Source organism: Fusarium keratoplasticum, chromosome 6 (genome assembly GCF_025433545.1).
Source record: "Fusarium keratoplasticum isolate Fu6.1 chromosome 6, whole genome shotgun sequence".
Classification (NCBI taxonomy): Eukaryota; Fungi; Ascomycota; class Sordariomycetes; order Hypocreales; family Nectriaceae; genus Fusarium; species Fusarium keratoplasticum.
The window spans coordinates 1,382,533-1,396,367 of record NC_070534.1 but is presented as its reverse complement, the minus strand read 5'-3'; the positions used below and the strand labels follow the sequence as shown (position 1 = coordinate 1,396,367).

Sequence of the window (13,835 nt, the reverse complement as noted above, 5' to 3'; positions counted from 1 at the left end):
TATTATCGCATAGCAGACTAGATTAAATCCTATCCTTAATAGTCGTAGATAGATAAATATATACCCTTAGGAGTCTTATAGGGACGCAGTCGAGGGCTATAGAAGCTAATACCTTAAATATAGAGTTATTTATCTTACTATAGTCTTTTCTATTTAGGTTAATTAGCCCTAAACTAACTAAGATATATAATACTATATATATAAATATCTTAGCTATATTTAAGTAGATTACTAATAAGAATACCGATAGCCCTATAAGCTCTTCTTAGTGCCTATTGACCCGCTTATACTCTAATATCTTACTCCTTATTAATAGAGCTGCGGGACCTGCACCTTGGGCTCCGAGATAGATATTAATTACTAGGCTAGAGTTAATATAGCTATTAATTAATAGGATTAGTCTAGCTTTTCTATTAGCTTTAACTCTGCCTTTTAGTGCACCGAGGAATCTTAATAGCTATATATAGCTAAATCTAGATAGTAAGAATTTACCTTCTCTATTAGATATTATATTATTTAGAGTATTAATCGCTATAGATATATTAAGGTTTATAATTAGTATTTTAAATAGAATTATTATCTTATAGAGAAGGGACTTCTAAGTACTAAGGATTTATCTCTAGATTTAGTTAAAGTATTTTATTATATTATTCTTAATAAATTTAGGAGAAAATAATATAATTTATATTAATAACTTTTTTCTTTTAGCTCTTTTCCTAATAATAATATAGCTACCTAGATAAGTATTAAATAAATAAATTAGAGATAATAATATTAATAAAATTAGTATAGTCTTTAGAATTAATCTATATAAGGTATTATTATTCTTATATCTAGCTCCTTATAGTCTTATTACTATATTCCGAGGATATCTATATGCTATAGTTTATACTTTAATAGTTATCTATATAAGACTAAAAAACCTAGACTTTAATAATAATTAACCTAAAGGAATAACTTATAAATAATAGCTATAAATATATAATAATATTATTCTTATTTTTTATCTAAAATAAATATTTAATTTTAATATCTTATTTTAATATTACCTATAAAATATAATTATATACCTAAATCTTTTAATACTAATAATAATAGTAAAGGTAATATTAAATTTAATCCTAGGAGCTAGAGTATAAGTAGGGGGGCCTAAGTAAGGTAAATAGGTACTTAAGTAGGGCGATAAGGTACTAGACTAAGGTGCGGGTAGGGGGCTCTAGCGATAGGCGAGTAAGTACTCTAAAGCGGTACGGGTGGGGTGCTATAGGGAGGTTAATAGTGAATACTCTAGAGAGGCCTTAGTAGATGCTCTAACGAGGCCTTAATAGATACTCTAGCGAGGTATTAGGCGCGTTAATGGTTGTTTAGTAGGGCGCTCTAGCGAGGGTCAGTGGGGCTTCTAGAGAGGTGTCAGTGGGTGCCCTAGCCAGGGGCCCCAGTGAGAGTATTCTACTAAAAGTAGCAGGTTATAGTTAATACCAGTGAATTTTAACGCCCATTGTACAAGGCGAGTGATAGGTATGGTCCAGACAAGAGAATATCAAAGAACCTATCCAGACCAGGGCTGGGTTACCAAACTATCTAGATAACTTTGATCGAAAATAACTCGATCGAACCAAGATTGTTTCCAAACCAACGCCGTCCACGTGAACTTTTCGTGTACAATTTTGGCTTGGGAGCTGGCACAATGGAGGATATCGGTGTCGGCGTTCGTACCCGTGTTTGGAGAACTTGTCCGTTATGTATATAATCATGCCATATCTGGACAATTCAAGATTCAGCAGCTCATAGCTCAGTTCGCGGCTTGTGTAGTCGAGGATGTCTCTGACCTGGAAGGCTGGTCGTCGTTATTGAATGAGGTGCCTAGATTTGCGGCGGATTTAGTCAATGAGATGACGAAGCGATTTGGTCGAGGGCTAGCAAATGTTAATATTAAAAGCTTCTGATGGGGGTCATGATGGATGTGTCACCAATGATCGCGGCGCCGTTGGGCTGTATGTGTTTGATACCGGCCCCCTCTATAGACACTGGCGGGGGTCGTGCTTCTGCGTTGGGCGTCAGGTGGGCCAAACACATGCAGACGAGGCTGTGTGCTGCACAGGAGTGCTAGATATTTCTCTCCACCCATAGACCATCATCTGACCGACACTTTCTGGGTGTACATGGACGCAAGTTCCCATAAGAGCAGGCGATTGTCGAAAAATTGGTCGGTGATGTTTGTTTGCCCAAGCCGCGAACCACATTCCCAATTGATGCTCACTGCCAATGCCACGGTAGAGGTTAGTATCAAGGTGAATGAACTCTGCGATGCCCAGCAGAATCCTCCCATTGATGCATACGTTTTTCTCGTCGATAGGTCGGCGATTGGCAATGATCCAGACAAACGAATTCAAGATTGTTAGCGATATCTAGCGAGAGTACATGACAAGAGGACGAGGGAACTCCAAGGATGGAATACTTATCGCTCCCATATATACCCTTCCTTCCTTCACTTCCATACTCCTTTCACAACTCGGTGCCCAGCGTTCAATGGCGCATCCCAAAATTGCAACTGTCAGAGTTGAGCATTTCCAGCCGGACTTGGTCACAAGTAATCGGGTCCAACCGGGTCCAACGGGGCTCCAGATCGGGCGTAGACCTCCGGGTGCGGACCTCCGCGCCTGGGTGGATGCCCCGCTTCCGTGATCCACTTGACAGCCTTGCATCCCGACAGCTGCGGGGGCGTCCAAAGCAAGGCTGTGCCAACTGCGCATCGGCGTCGAGCGGGCAACGCTGCACTTGGCATCCATTCCGCAGCCACATTTGCGACGAGTTGTCGCTCCCACTCTACAAACAACCCGGCGACAGCGGCAACGATGGGCGCATCCAATCAGTTTCATGATGCAGTCAGTGGTCAGTACAACAACGCCGCTCCGCAAGTGTCCCATGAGGGATCCAATGCCTTCTACTTCCATGACCAGGCCGCCGCCGCATATGAACGAAGCCCGCCCAAACCCTGCAAACCGTTTTCGACAGTGCCCTTCCCACCTGATCCCTACTTTGTCGACCGCCCCGATATCCTGAATTGGATGGATGAGAAATGTACACGTCCTGCTACTTGTATCGCCCTCGTAGGCCTTGGCGGCATAGGGTAAGTTCAGATACAGTACAACGATGCCTTCTTCGACTCACGATGAAAGAAAATCGCAAATTGCCATTCGATATGCACATCACGTCCGGCAGCACTCGCCTAACACTTGGGTGTTCTGGGTGCATGCCAGCACCCGAGGGCGATTCGAGGAAGCCTACAAGTCCATCGCGGACAGACTTGAACTACCCGGGCGGAACGATCCGAATATCAATATCTTGCGGCTGGTCTGCGAGTGGCTCCGCGTTGAGGAGAATGGGCGATGGATGATGATCCTTGATAGCGCAGACGATGCCAATGTCTTGTTCTCGGCTACGTCGGAGCAACTTGCCTCATTCTTGCCGCGGAGCTCTAACGGGTCCATTATCGTTACATCGCGAAGCTTGGATGTGGCAGAAAGACTGGTAGGTAGTCGGAGTAACTTGCAGGTGGTACCAGCCATGAGAACCGAAGAAGCATGCCAACTTCTGCACGAAAAACTCCAAGTTGGCTACGAAGCCGGAGCAGCTGTTGGCTTAGTTCATGCTCTTGACCACGTGCCCCTTGCAATCACACAGGCCGCCGCTTACATCAACCGCCGGGCACCGCGCATGTCGATATCAGCCTACCTAGACGAGTTCTGCAAGAGCGATAAGAAGAGAGCAAACCTCCTCAACAGAGATGCAGGTGACCTCCGTCGCGACGAGTCGGCTTCCAACTCAATTATGACCACATGGCAGATCACCTTCGAACAGATCCGTCGTGAACGGCCATCTGCCGCCGACCTGCTGTCCTTCATGAGCTTCTTCAATCCTCAAGGAATCCCTGAGTCCATCCTCCGAACCTACGCACGTGACGACGGGGAAGATGGTGAGGAGGATCTTGACGAGGACCTTGACGAGGACCTCGAGGTCCTCCGCGGATACTCATTAGTTGCCGTAACGGCCGAGTCAGATATATTCGAGATGCATGCCTTGGTGCAATTCTGCACGCGCGTGTGGCTATCCTTATTCGGCGATATGCAGCACTGGGAGCGGGAGTTTTTGAGGGTGATGTCAGACCGGTATCCATCGGGGAGGTATGAAAACTGGACGGAATGTCAGAGATTGGATCCCCACATTGCAGTAATTGTGAAAAAAGAGCCAGATGATAGCGGAGACGCTTTACGGTGGGCTAGGCTGCTTGTAAATGCAGGATGGTATCGGTGGATGAGAGGGAGATACAATGAGGTAGAGCAGATGAACCGACGAGCTCTCGAGGTGAGGGAGAAGGTGCTCGGTAGAGAGCATCCAGACACGCTCACGAGTGTCGGCATTCTTGCATCAGTGCTGCGAGACCTGGGAAAGTACGAGGAGTCAGAGCAGATGAACCGACGAGTTCTCGAGGCGAGGGAGAAGGTGCTCGGTAGAGAGCATCCAGACACGCTCACGAGCGTCAGCAATCTTGCGTCGGTGCTACAAAACCAGGGAAAGTACGAGGAGGCAGAGCAGATGAACCGACGAGCTCTCGAGGTGAGGGAGGAAGTGCTCGGTAGAGAGCATCCAGACACGCTCACGAGCGTCGGCAATCTTGCATCAGTGCTGCAAAACCAGGGAAAGTACGAGGAGGCAGAGCAGATGAATCGACGAGCTCTATATTCAAGGGAGAAGATGCTTGGGAGAGAGCACCCAGACACGCTCGTAAGCATCAGATTGCTTGCGTCAGTACTACAACAACAGGGAAAGTATGAGGAGTCGGAGCAGATGAATCGACGAACTCTATATTCAAGGGAGAAGGTGCTTGGGAGAGAACATCCAGACACGCTCACGAGCGTCAGCAATCTTGCGTCGGTGCTGCAAAACCAGGGAAAGTACGAGGAGGCAGAGCAGATGAACCGACGAGCTCTCGAGGTGAGGGAGGAAGTGCTCGGTAGAGAGCATCCAGACACGCTCACGAGCGTCGGCAATCTTGCATCAGTGCTGCAAAACCAGGGAAAGTACGAGGAGGCAGAGCAGATGAATCGACGAGCTCTATATTCAAGGGAGAAGGTGCTTGGGAGAGAACATCCAGACACGCTCACGAGCGTTAGCAATCTTGCGTCGGTGCTGCAAAACCAGGGAAAGTACGAGGAGGCGGAGCAGATAAATCGACGAGCTCTATATTCAAGGGAGAAGGTGCTTGGGAGAGAGCACCCAGGCACGCTGAACAGCATGGCCAACCTGGCGTCGATATTTTGGGACCAAGGCCGGTGGGAGGAGGCAGAGGAGCTACAGATGCGAGTGATGGAGACGATGAAGAGGGTACTAGGAGAAGAGCATCCCGATGCCTTGACCAACATGGCGAACCTGGCATCGACATACAGCAACCAGGGCCGATGGAATGAGGCTGAAGGGCTACAGGTGCGAGTGATGGAGACGAGGAAGAGGGTGCTCGGGGAGGCACATCCTCATACACTGACAAGCATGGCCGATATGGCGGCCACATGGAAGGGTCTACACCAACGGATGAAGGCCAAGGCCCTGCTGGAGAACTGCTTTCAGCTAAGGCGACGAGTCCTTGGACCAAACCACCCCGACACACGATACGCCCTCTTGACTTTGCACGAATGGAACAGTGCGAAGGATGGGTTCCAGGTACCTGAAACGGGCTACTCGGATATCGCTGATTCGGAAACTTCGAACTCTCTCTGGTCAAATCGTGAAGGCTTGACGGATCCCTCTTCACAGTCTCATGAAGTTTTTGCGAGCCAGGATCAAGTGACGGAGAGTCGCCCAACCATGACCTTCTTCAACTACGAAAAGTCCGAAGCTGAGAAAAAATTCGGCAAGATGGACGACGATGATTTTCAATCAATCGTGTCGATATCTAGCGACATCGATTCTCTGGCGGAGCCAAATTCGGCGATGGCTACCTTCCGGCATGCTGCAGTGACCTACGTTGTGAGTATGTTGACTAGGAATCCTGAGCTGTTGACTCTCTACAAAGAAGCGACCCAGAGCATGGGCGAAGCTAAATTTGTGAGAAATCATCGGCGTTTGTTGAAGGAATATTTCTTGGAACTCCGCGCAGACGGGCAGACCCCTTCTCAACGAGCAGCAATTGAGTTTTTGCGATTCCGACACAACAGGACTCAGATCTCACACGGCATTTGCAATCTCACCATGCCCTCCAATAACGCCGTTCAAGAGCAGGTCAGCGCAATGCTCAAACAGGAGAAAGACAATCTTATCATCCTTGACCGGTTCTTGGGTGAAAGAAACTCTGTGGAGCCGCCAGCACCCTCAGAGACTGTTGGAAAACTGCCTCACCGCAAGCCCGGCACGCAACACCTTGCCTTGGAGGATGCAGATAATGCTAGCGAAGGCAGCGACGACAGCGACGATGATGGCGGCATCGATGACCAATATAGATATCAGTTCGAAGAGGGTAGCTTGCTATCTAATCTAGAAGCAACTGCGGACTTTTTCACTACCGGACGACCTTTTCGCGTCTATCAGGATCATCTACGTGAATTCTTGAATCCTACCCACGTATCGACTGAGTCTTCGGGGATCCCGAGACCTGATTTATATGCTCTGCGTGCTCCTGATGCAGGCATGGCAAAGATTTATCGAAAGATATGGACCTTCCTATCTGTCATCGGATTGAGAGAACATGACATTGCACCTGGTCACCAGCGCGTCAGATGGAAGAACGTAAGCATCCGCATCCCACACCCCTGTTCTTGTTTACACGAAGCAGTATTACTGATACCTTTTAGAGACGTGGCAAACCCCTTTATGATGACTATGTCGAGCATGAGCCAGGCGCTCTACAAGCTCTGCAAGCCTACCTGAACTCATCAGCATATCGATCAAGGACTAGTTCTTCAAGAGGCAATGGTCACGAGTCTGCAATTTCTGCCCCTTCCGATTCTTCCAACAGCTCCGTGCAGGCAAGCACCTCCCAATCGGGTGACAGAGCTGACCAAGCTCGGAGCCCCCCCGGGCACGCCCGAATCAGCCGGTTTCGGGAAGACCTCGAAATGGGTGAATTGTCTGGAACCAGTCTTCATCTTCTATCTTGCATGGAACTGAGGAGACATGCAGTCGTTCTCCACCCAGAACTAGTTACACACATTACAGACGACCGACATCTTTTCCGCACCCTACGAAATAGTTATCATGAGCACAGAGGGAAACTACGAGGTTACTGCTCGCTTAGGACTATTCATGCCATTCACTTTATGAAGGTGCGTATACGTTATCTCTGGGGATAATTACTGTAGGTTTTTTTTCTCCCCTAACGACTTGAGACTTTAGTTCGCGTACGGCGGCCGTCGATACATTGATGTACGATGTCACCATGAGATTTGTGAACAGGGGAAGCCTTGCAATTGCCTGCCTCCAGCTGGTCTTGTCCGACCCAACGGATCGGAATACGAATGCAGTCCGGTCCCATCCAAATTCTCACCACCCATTGGAGCGCGACTCATGATGGACTTCTTCACCAATCCTGACGACATTGAACCAGACTCAACGCTAGTCCTGCGGCAGCTCCCAAAGTGGACGGGTGGAAACCTTCAAACACCACGTGCAGAAGTAGTAGAAGCATGGGGAATCTATTACAAGGAGGATTGGGACTGGACGAAAATTTGGTGGATTCTCGGAATCGGCTTCTTTCCCCCTAGCTTGCTGTTCGGTATCCTCTGGGGCATCTTGAAGCAAGACATCCAGGGTGCGTTTGGAGTAGCAAGTTGGTGGATGGCGGGAGCCACGATCGTTGTTGGCATTGTTGGTACTAGCACATGGGCAGTGTGAGCCATTGGGCAATCTTTGTACAAGATATTCTCCCGGGCATTGCGTAGTTGCTGACGCTAAGCCTACTGGCTCCCCTCCATGACAGCTCTGGAGAGAACCTTTATGAACTTGGCGGAGCCCCCCCCCCCCCCCCCCCCCCCCCCCGAACTCGGAAAGAGCAGAAAGTGCCTGTCGAAAACCCAATCATTTGCTCAACGGAAGTCACAACCAGCGAACTGGTGGTCGACAAAGATAGCAATGACCGACGGCATTGACCACGAGGGCAGTTAATTTGGACACAGTTGATATGTAGTCGTCAAATGTCGGCAGCCTGGCAGTGGGTAGACAGGAGATAGGTATCTTGGATTCTAGATACCAACAGTCTTTCAGTTTGTTCGGTCCTGGAGAACTTGGGGGTCAAGGCAGTCTGGCCAGATGGGAGAGAAGTCTCGTATATCTCAAGTGCCCCCGGCAAGTCCAATCGACACTCAGCTCTCACCACACCATCTTTTGATTGAGCCCCCAAGATGTGAGCAGGTTCGTGCCGCATGGTAACGCCTTGGTAGCTGGGCATAGGTAGTTTTATGCTTGGCTCTGCATTCTTTGCATCCGACACCACTCTTACTTGATAGGTCACAGAGGGGGTACTTGGGCTATGATTGTTGTACTTCTCAATAAAGATGATGCCGTTACTACTATCTAGTAGTCACAGACTCCCTTGACGATGATACACGGAAAGCTGCTGCTCCCATACGCCGGCGCCCTCCATTTCGAAGGCCGTGACCCCATGCTGTCTCGCGATCATGTCGCGATGCTCTATAAGCTCAACCGGAGACAAGCCGCCGCTATGGACTTTCCTATGCCTGGTAGGCAGACCAACACAATGTTTCACATTCCCTATCCGTCCAGACTTGTATTGTCATCTCCCACGGCCGGGCCGTATCGACCTCCACCCCCCAAGTCAACCTGTTGAGCTTCTCCAGGTGGGACTTCGCAACCTGCGACCGAGTTCAACGGGGCCCGGATCGGGCCCGGCCCTCGGGGCTTGGGTGGATACCCCCGCTTCCGTGATCCACTTGACAGCCTTGCACCCCGACAGCTCCGGAGTAGCGTGCGAAGGCTTCCTTGATCCTAGCTTCAAACTCAGTATGAGCATCTCGTCTGGAGTCTAGCAGCTCGCAGGAGTAGGAACCAAAGCGCAGAGGGATTATACGAGGTTCTCGTCCAGATAAACTTTGAAGTTATTCGAGGGTTGCCGAGCTCTGCGAACGTAGCGCGGGAATATCGCGGCCCGTTCCTTGCCCACTAATATAGGGATAGGCCTCGATGATTATCCTTACGTTATACCCATACTTTAGATACCCACCGATTAGCGAATAACTAAATATATCCGCGACGCGCTATACCCGATTTTAGCGGCTACGAGGGGCTTTAGCTATAAATATAGATATAAGTAAGCAAAGCGCCCTCTTAGAAAGTAATCTTATACTTATTCTTCGTAACTAATAATTATTACCTATCTCCCGATATAGTGAGGTACTATAACGGACTAATTATTCTAAAATACACAAAGCGAGTTTACCTCATTAGTAGGAATCTAGGCGTAACTCCGCCCCGCCACAGCCTCATTAGGCATCTATTATAGTACCTATCAATAGATCTCCCTCCCTCCTTATTACTTTTAGCTCGAGCTATTAATTCGAAAAGTCGACTCCTTTAAAAGTATTTCTTAACCGCTAGAAGATTATTGCCTACCATAGCCGAGGCGGTAGGTCTCGCCACAAGCATTATCGCTATTATTAACCTATCCGCAAAGGTCATAAAGCTCTATTCCGATTACTTTATAGCCATTGGAAACGCTAGAGCTAATATTATATACCTCTAAAGTTAATTAGATAACCTAGGCAAATACCTTAAAGAAGCTCAGTGTCTTCTTAATAATCTAAATAGTTAATCGCTTATAATATCGCGAAGATTAATTAACTCTCTCGATAGCTATACGTCAGAGTTGGACTAAGTATAGACTAGGCTAGATCTAGGCAAGGCCCGCAAGATAATACGCCATTTTAGACTATATGCCCTTAGGTAGCTATTTAATAGCAAGGAGGTTAATAGGATTATTATTAACCTAGAATACTATAATTAAACTATTATGCGGTATCTATAAATTGACTAGATATAAGTAGGCGCGCTATCTAGAAGGCTCGGCAGGACTGGCTAATACTATTATAATATAATCTTACTCGATATATAATAAAAGTTTAAAGGCATCTTACTCTAACCGCGTAGAGATATACTAATTACTTATAAACCCTACTTCTATATCCCATTTAACTAAGATCCTAACTTTATTAATCAGCTAGATATTCTTATATAACTAGAGGGGCAATATATAAGCTCTACTAGTCACATAGCCCTCATAGGTATAGGCGGGTTTAAGTATAGATTACTAAATAAATACTCTTTAAAGACTACCTTTACGCTAATTAATTAAAATAAATTATAGGTTATTATTAAATTTACTTATTATATCTATAATAAATTATCACAGACTAGCGTCTTCTAGGTTTATATAAGCTTAAAACTAAGATTTAAAGAGGCCTATTAGTCTATTATATAAAGGCTAGAATTACCGAGGCGAAATAATCCTAATATTAATATACTTAGGCTTATTTATAATTAGCTATAGACCGAGGAAGCTAGCTTATAGTTAATAGTCTTAGATAATATTAATAGTATTAACCTCTTTTATCTTAGCGCTAATACTAATAGGAATAGGGTAGTAAATTAACTAATAGGCGAGAATATTATTATAAAAAGTAATTAGTAGCTACTCGCGGTATACCTATTAAAGCGCTATAATAGAATTATCCTTATTATATTATATAGTATAAATACTACTAAAAAGCTAATAGGTAGCTAAAAGGCTATTTATTAGATCTTAATTATAGATAATACCTAAGGCCTTTAGCTTTTTTAGAATAGGCTTAATAAAGACTTTAATAAGGATATTATTATTAATCTCCTCTAGGCTTTAGATTATATCCTATTAGCTATTACCTAAGTAGCGGCATATATTAATTATCGCGCCCCCCGTATATTAGTAAAAATATATCTTAATGCCTTCTAGGAGAGCAATAAGAAAAAGGGTAGCCTCCTTAATAGAGATATAAGGGATCTTTAATAAGATAAGACTATATTTAACTTTATAGTTATAATATAGTAAGTTATATTTAAATAAATACGCCGCGAGAGACTATTTATAGCGAAATTATTTTTCTTTATAAGCTTTTTTAATCTATAAGGTATTCCTAAGTTTATACTTTATAAGTATAGTACTAATTTAATAAATAATATAAATAGGAATATAAAGAGTAATAATTTTAAAGATAATTTTAATATCTTTTATAGCTACTTACTTATATCTATAATAATAGTATAAAATATATATAAGGTATATTCCCTAGTATAATTTTATATATAAGCTTAGATATTTATAATAGATAATATAAAATAATAGAAATAAATATTCTTATAGTTTATATCTAGATATTTCCTAAGTAGTGCCTTTAAGATATAGCTAACTTACTAGTTATTACTTCCTTATATTAAGTCTATATTAAAGGAGAAGCCTCTAGATAAGGACCTATAGAACTAGGCCTATTTACTAGTAAATTATATATTAATGTATATATATAGCGAACGTGATAGTCAACCGAGCGTGATAAAAATCCCTCAACCTATATTATCTCTATTTAATTAATTGATTCTTAACAACTTATTATATCTTAATTAAATAATAAAGCTAGATTACTTCTTATACTTCGGGCCCTTAAGAATAACTAAAAATTAAGCCTCCGACGCGCCGCAGAGATATATAATATTAATTAGATGAGGCTATAGCGCCGATAGTAAGGCATCTAATCTCGATGCGATACTTTTAATAAATCGCGTCGCCTATCTAATCTAGAGGAATAGATTCTTATTTACTTTATTCTTAACTTAGATTCGCGAGGATTCCCCCCCTGGCTTCGTGGTATTAAAGAAATAGCTAATTAATTACTTATCGACCGCGACGCGCCACTAGTTAGTATGCATTAGGCTTTAAACTTCGTTAAGTAATACCTAGAGCTTAAGATGTATTTTTTTTATAAATATAACTACTAGAGAGCTAAGTGCGAAGATCTAACTATTATCCGCGATTGGTTTTGGCTTATAGCGAATATAATCGCGAAGTATAATATCTGATTAAATAATATCTATAACTTTAATAAGATGGGCTTCCTTATGGGCATAATTATAAGCGGAATAGTTATTATAGGCTCAGAAAGGCGTTTAAAGCTAAAATTAGTATAGCCTAGAAACCGGGAATGGATTATGGTTATTTAAGCGATTAATGCGGAAGGCTAGGCGATCTAGCTGTTTATTATTAGTGCGGGCTAATATTACCTCGCCAACTGGTACCGAGAAAGCAACCTTCCGGGCGATTAGGTAATTATAATGACCCAAAATGGCTAGACCGATAATGAGACTGGCCTCGAGTGGCTAAAGTACTTTGACCGGTGTATAACTAATTGATTAATTAGTTCCTATCGTCTCTTAATCCTCGATAGCTACGAAAATCACTAATTAATTAAATTTAAGAGATATTATAAGGAAAAGAAGATTATCTAGCTTTATATGCTACCTTATTCCTCTTATCTACTTTAGCCTCTTAATATCAGGTGCTTTGGGCTACTAAAGAAGGCCTATGGTTGAGAAATAGAGTATCTGATTAGATGCTCTATAACCTATGTTTTAAAGACTAAGTTCTTTCTGGCCTTCTATGCTATATACGAGGCTATTATAACGGAAAGAAATATTAAGGGGGCTTTTAAAGGAGCTAGCTTTATTCCCCTTGACTTAGAAACTATGGTCTCGAAGCTTAATATATAGCTATGGACTCTAATGCCTACTAAGGAGGGATCTAAGCCCTTGACCTCTTAGGTCTCAAGGACCCTAAGGACTATACTTAAGGCCGGATCTTAATCTAAATACCTTAAAAGACGAATTAAAAGGCACTAAAATAGCTCCCTAGAGTTAATCCTTAAAGCCCTAAGGTCTCTTAAGAAGGGGATAAAGGCAGTTATATATCGGGTTGCCTTATTAGCTACTGAGAATAAAGACCTTCGGGAGGTAAATGAGATACTTAGTCGGCGCCAGAGGGCAAAAAGAACCCAGCTATAGAAAAAAGGGGTCATAACGGTAGAGGAAGGAAGGTAGGTAATTAATTAAATAGATGCTGATGCGTAGGTAGTGGCTAAATTATCGAGACGTGGTGGTTAAGGAAGGTCGGCGCGACCGGGGGTTTAGCGTTATAATATCTGCGGCTAGCCCGACCATAATATAAGGACCTATTAGGTAGTAATTAAGATATCTAGGGAAGAGTATAGTGAGTAGTTTTAATTAATTAATTAGTTTATCGCGTTTTTATTGCTATATTAATATAAAAGGTTAAGATTTCTATTACGCTCGGTTGACTATTACGTTCGCTATATATGTATGTTATATATATTAGCTATTAGTAAGTATATAGCTATAGAAAAATTAGGTAGGAAAGTAATTAAAATAAGGGCTAAGATACTAGGAGATAAGTATCCCGATATACTAATAAGTATAGCTAACTTAGTATTAATATTTAGAAACTAAGGTTAATAAAAGGAGGTAAAAGAGCTATAGGTAAGAGTAATAGAGATAAGAAAGAGAGTACTAAGAGAGGAATATCTTAATATATTAATAAGTATAGCTAACCTAGCGTTAATATTTATAAACTAAGGTTAATAAAAGGAGGCAAAAGAGCTATAGGTAGGAGTAATAGAGATAAAAAAGAGAGTACTAAGAGAGGAGTATCTTAATATACTAATAAGCATAGCTAACCTAGCATTAATATTCTTAAACTAAGATTAATAAAAAGAGGCAAAAGAGCTATAAGT

General features: G+C 43.3%; 1 protein-coding gene across 1 annotated transcript; it reads left to right on the top strand.

The window, feature by feature from the left end:
* Nucleotides 1–2,744: 2,744 nt before the first annotated feature.
* NCS57_00840200 (uncharacterized protein) lies at nucleotides 2,745–7,884 on the top strand (the record flags this gene model as incomplete). Its single annotated transcript, XM_053058218.1, has 4 exons — nucleotides 2,745–3,130; nucleotides 3,180–6,780; nucleotides 6,846–7,316; nucleotides 7,387–7,884. Exons 1-4 carry the CDS (start codon nucleotides 2,856–2,858, stop codon nucleotides 7,882–7,884), a joined length of 4,845 nt encoding a protein of 1,614 aa, XP_052912049.1. The 5' UTR covers nucleotides 2,745–2,855.
* Nucleotides 7,885–13,835: the final 5,951 nt, after the last annotated feature.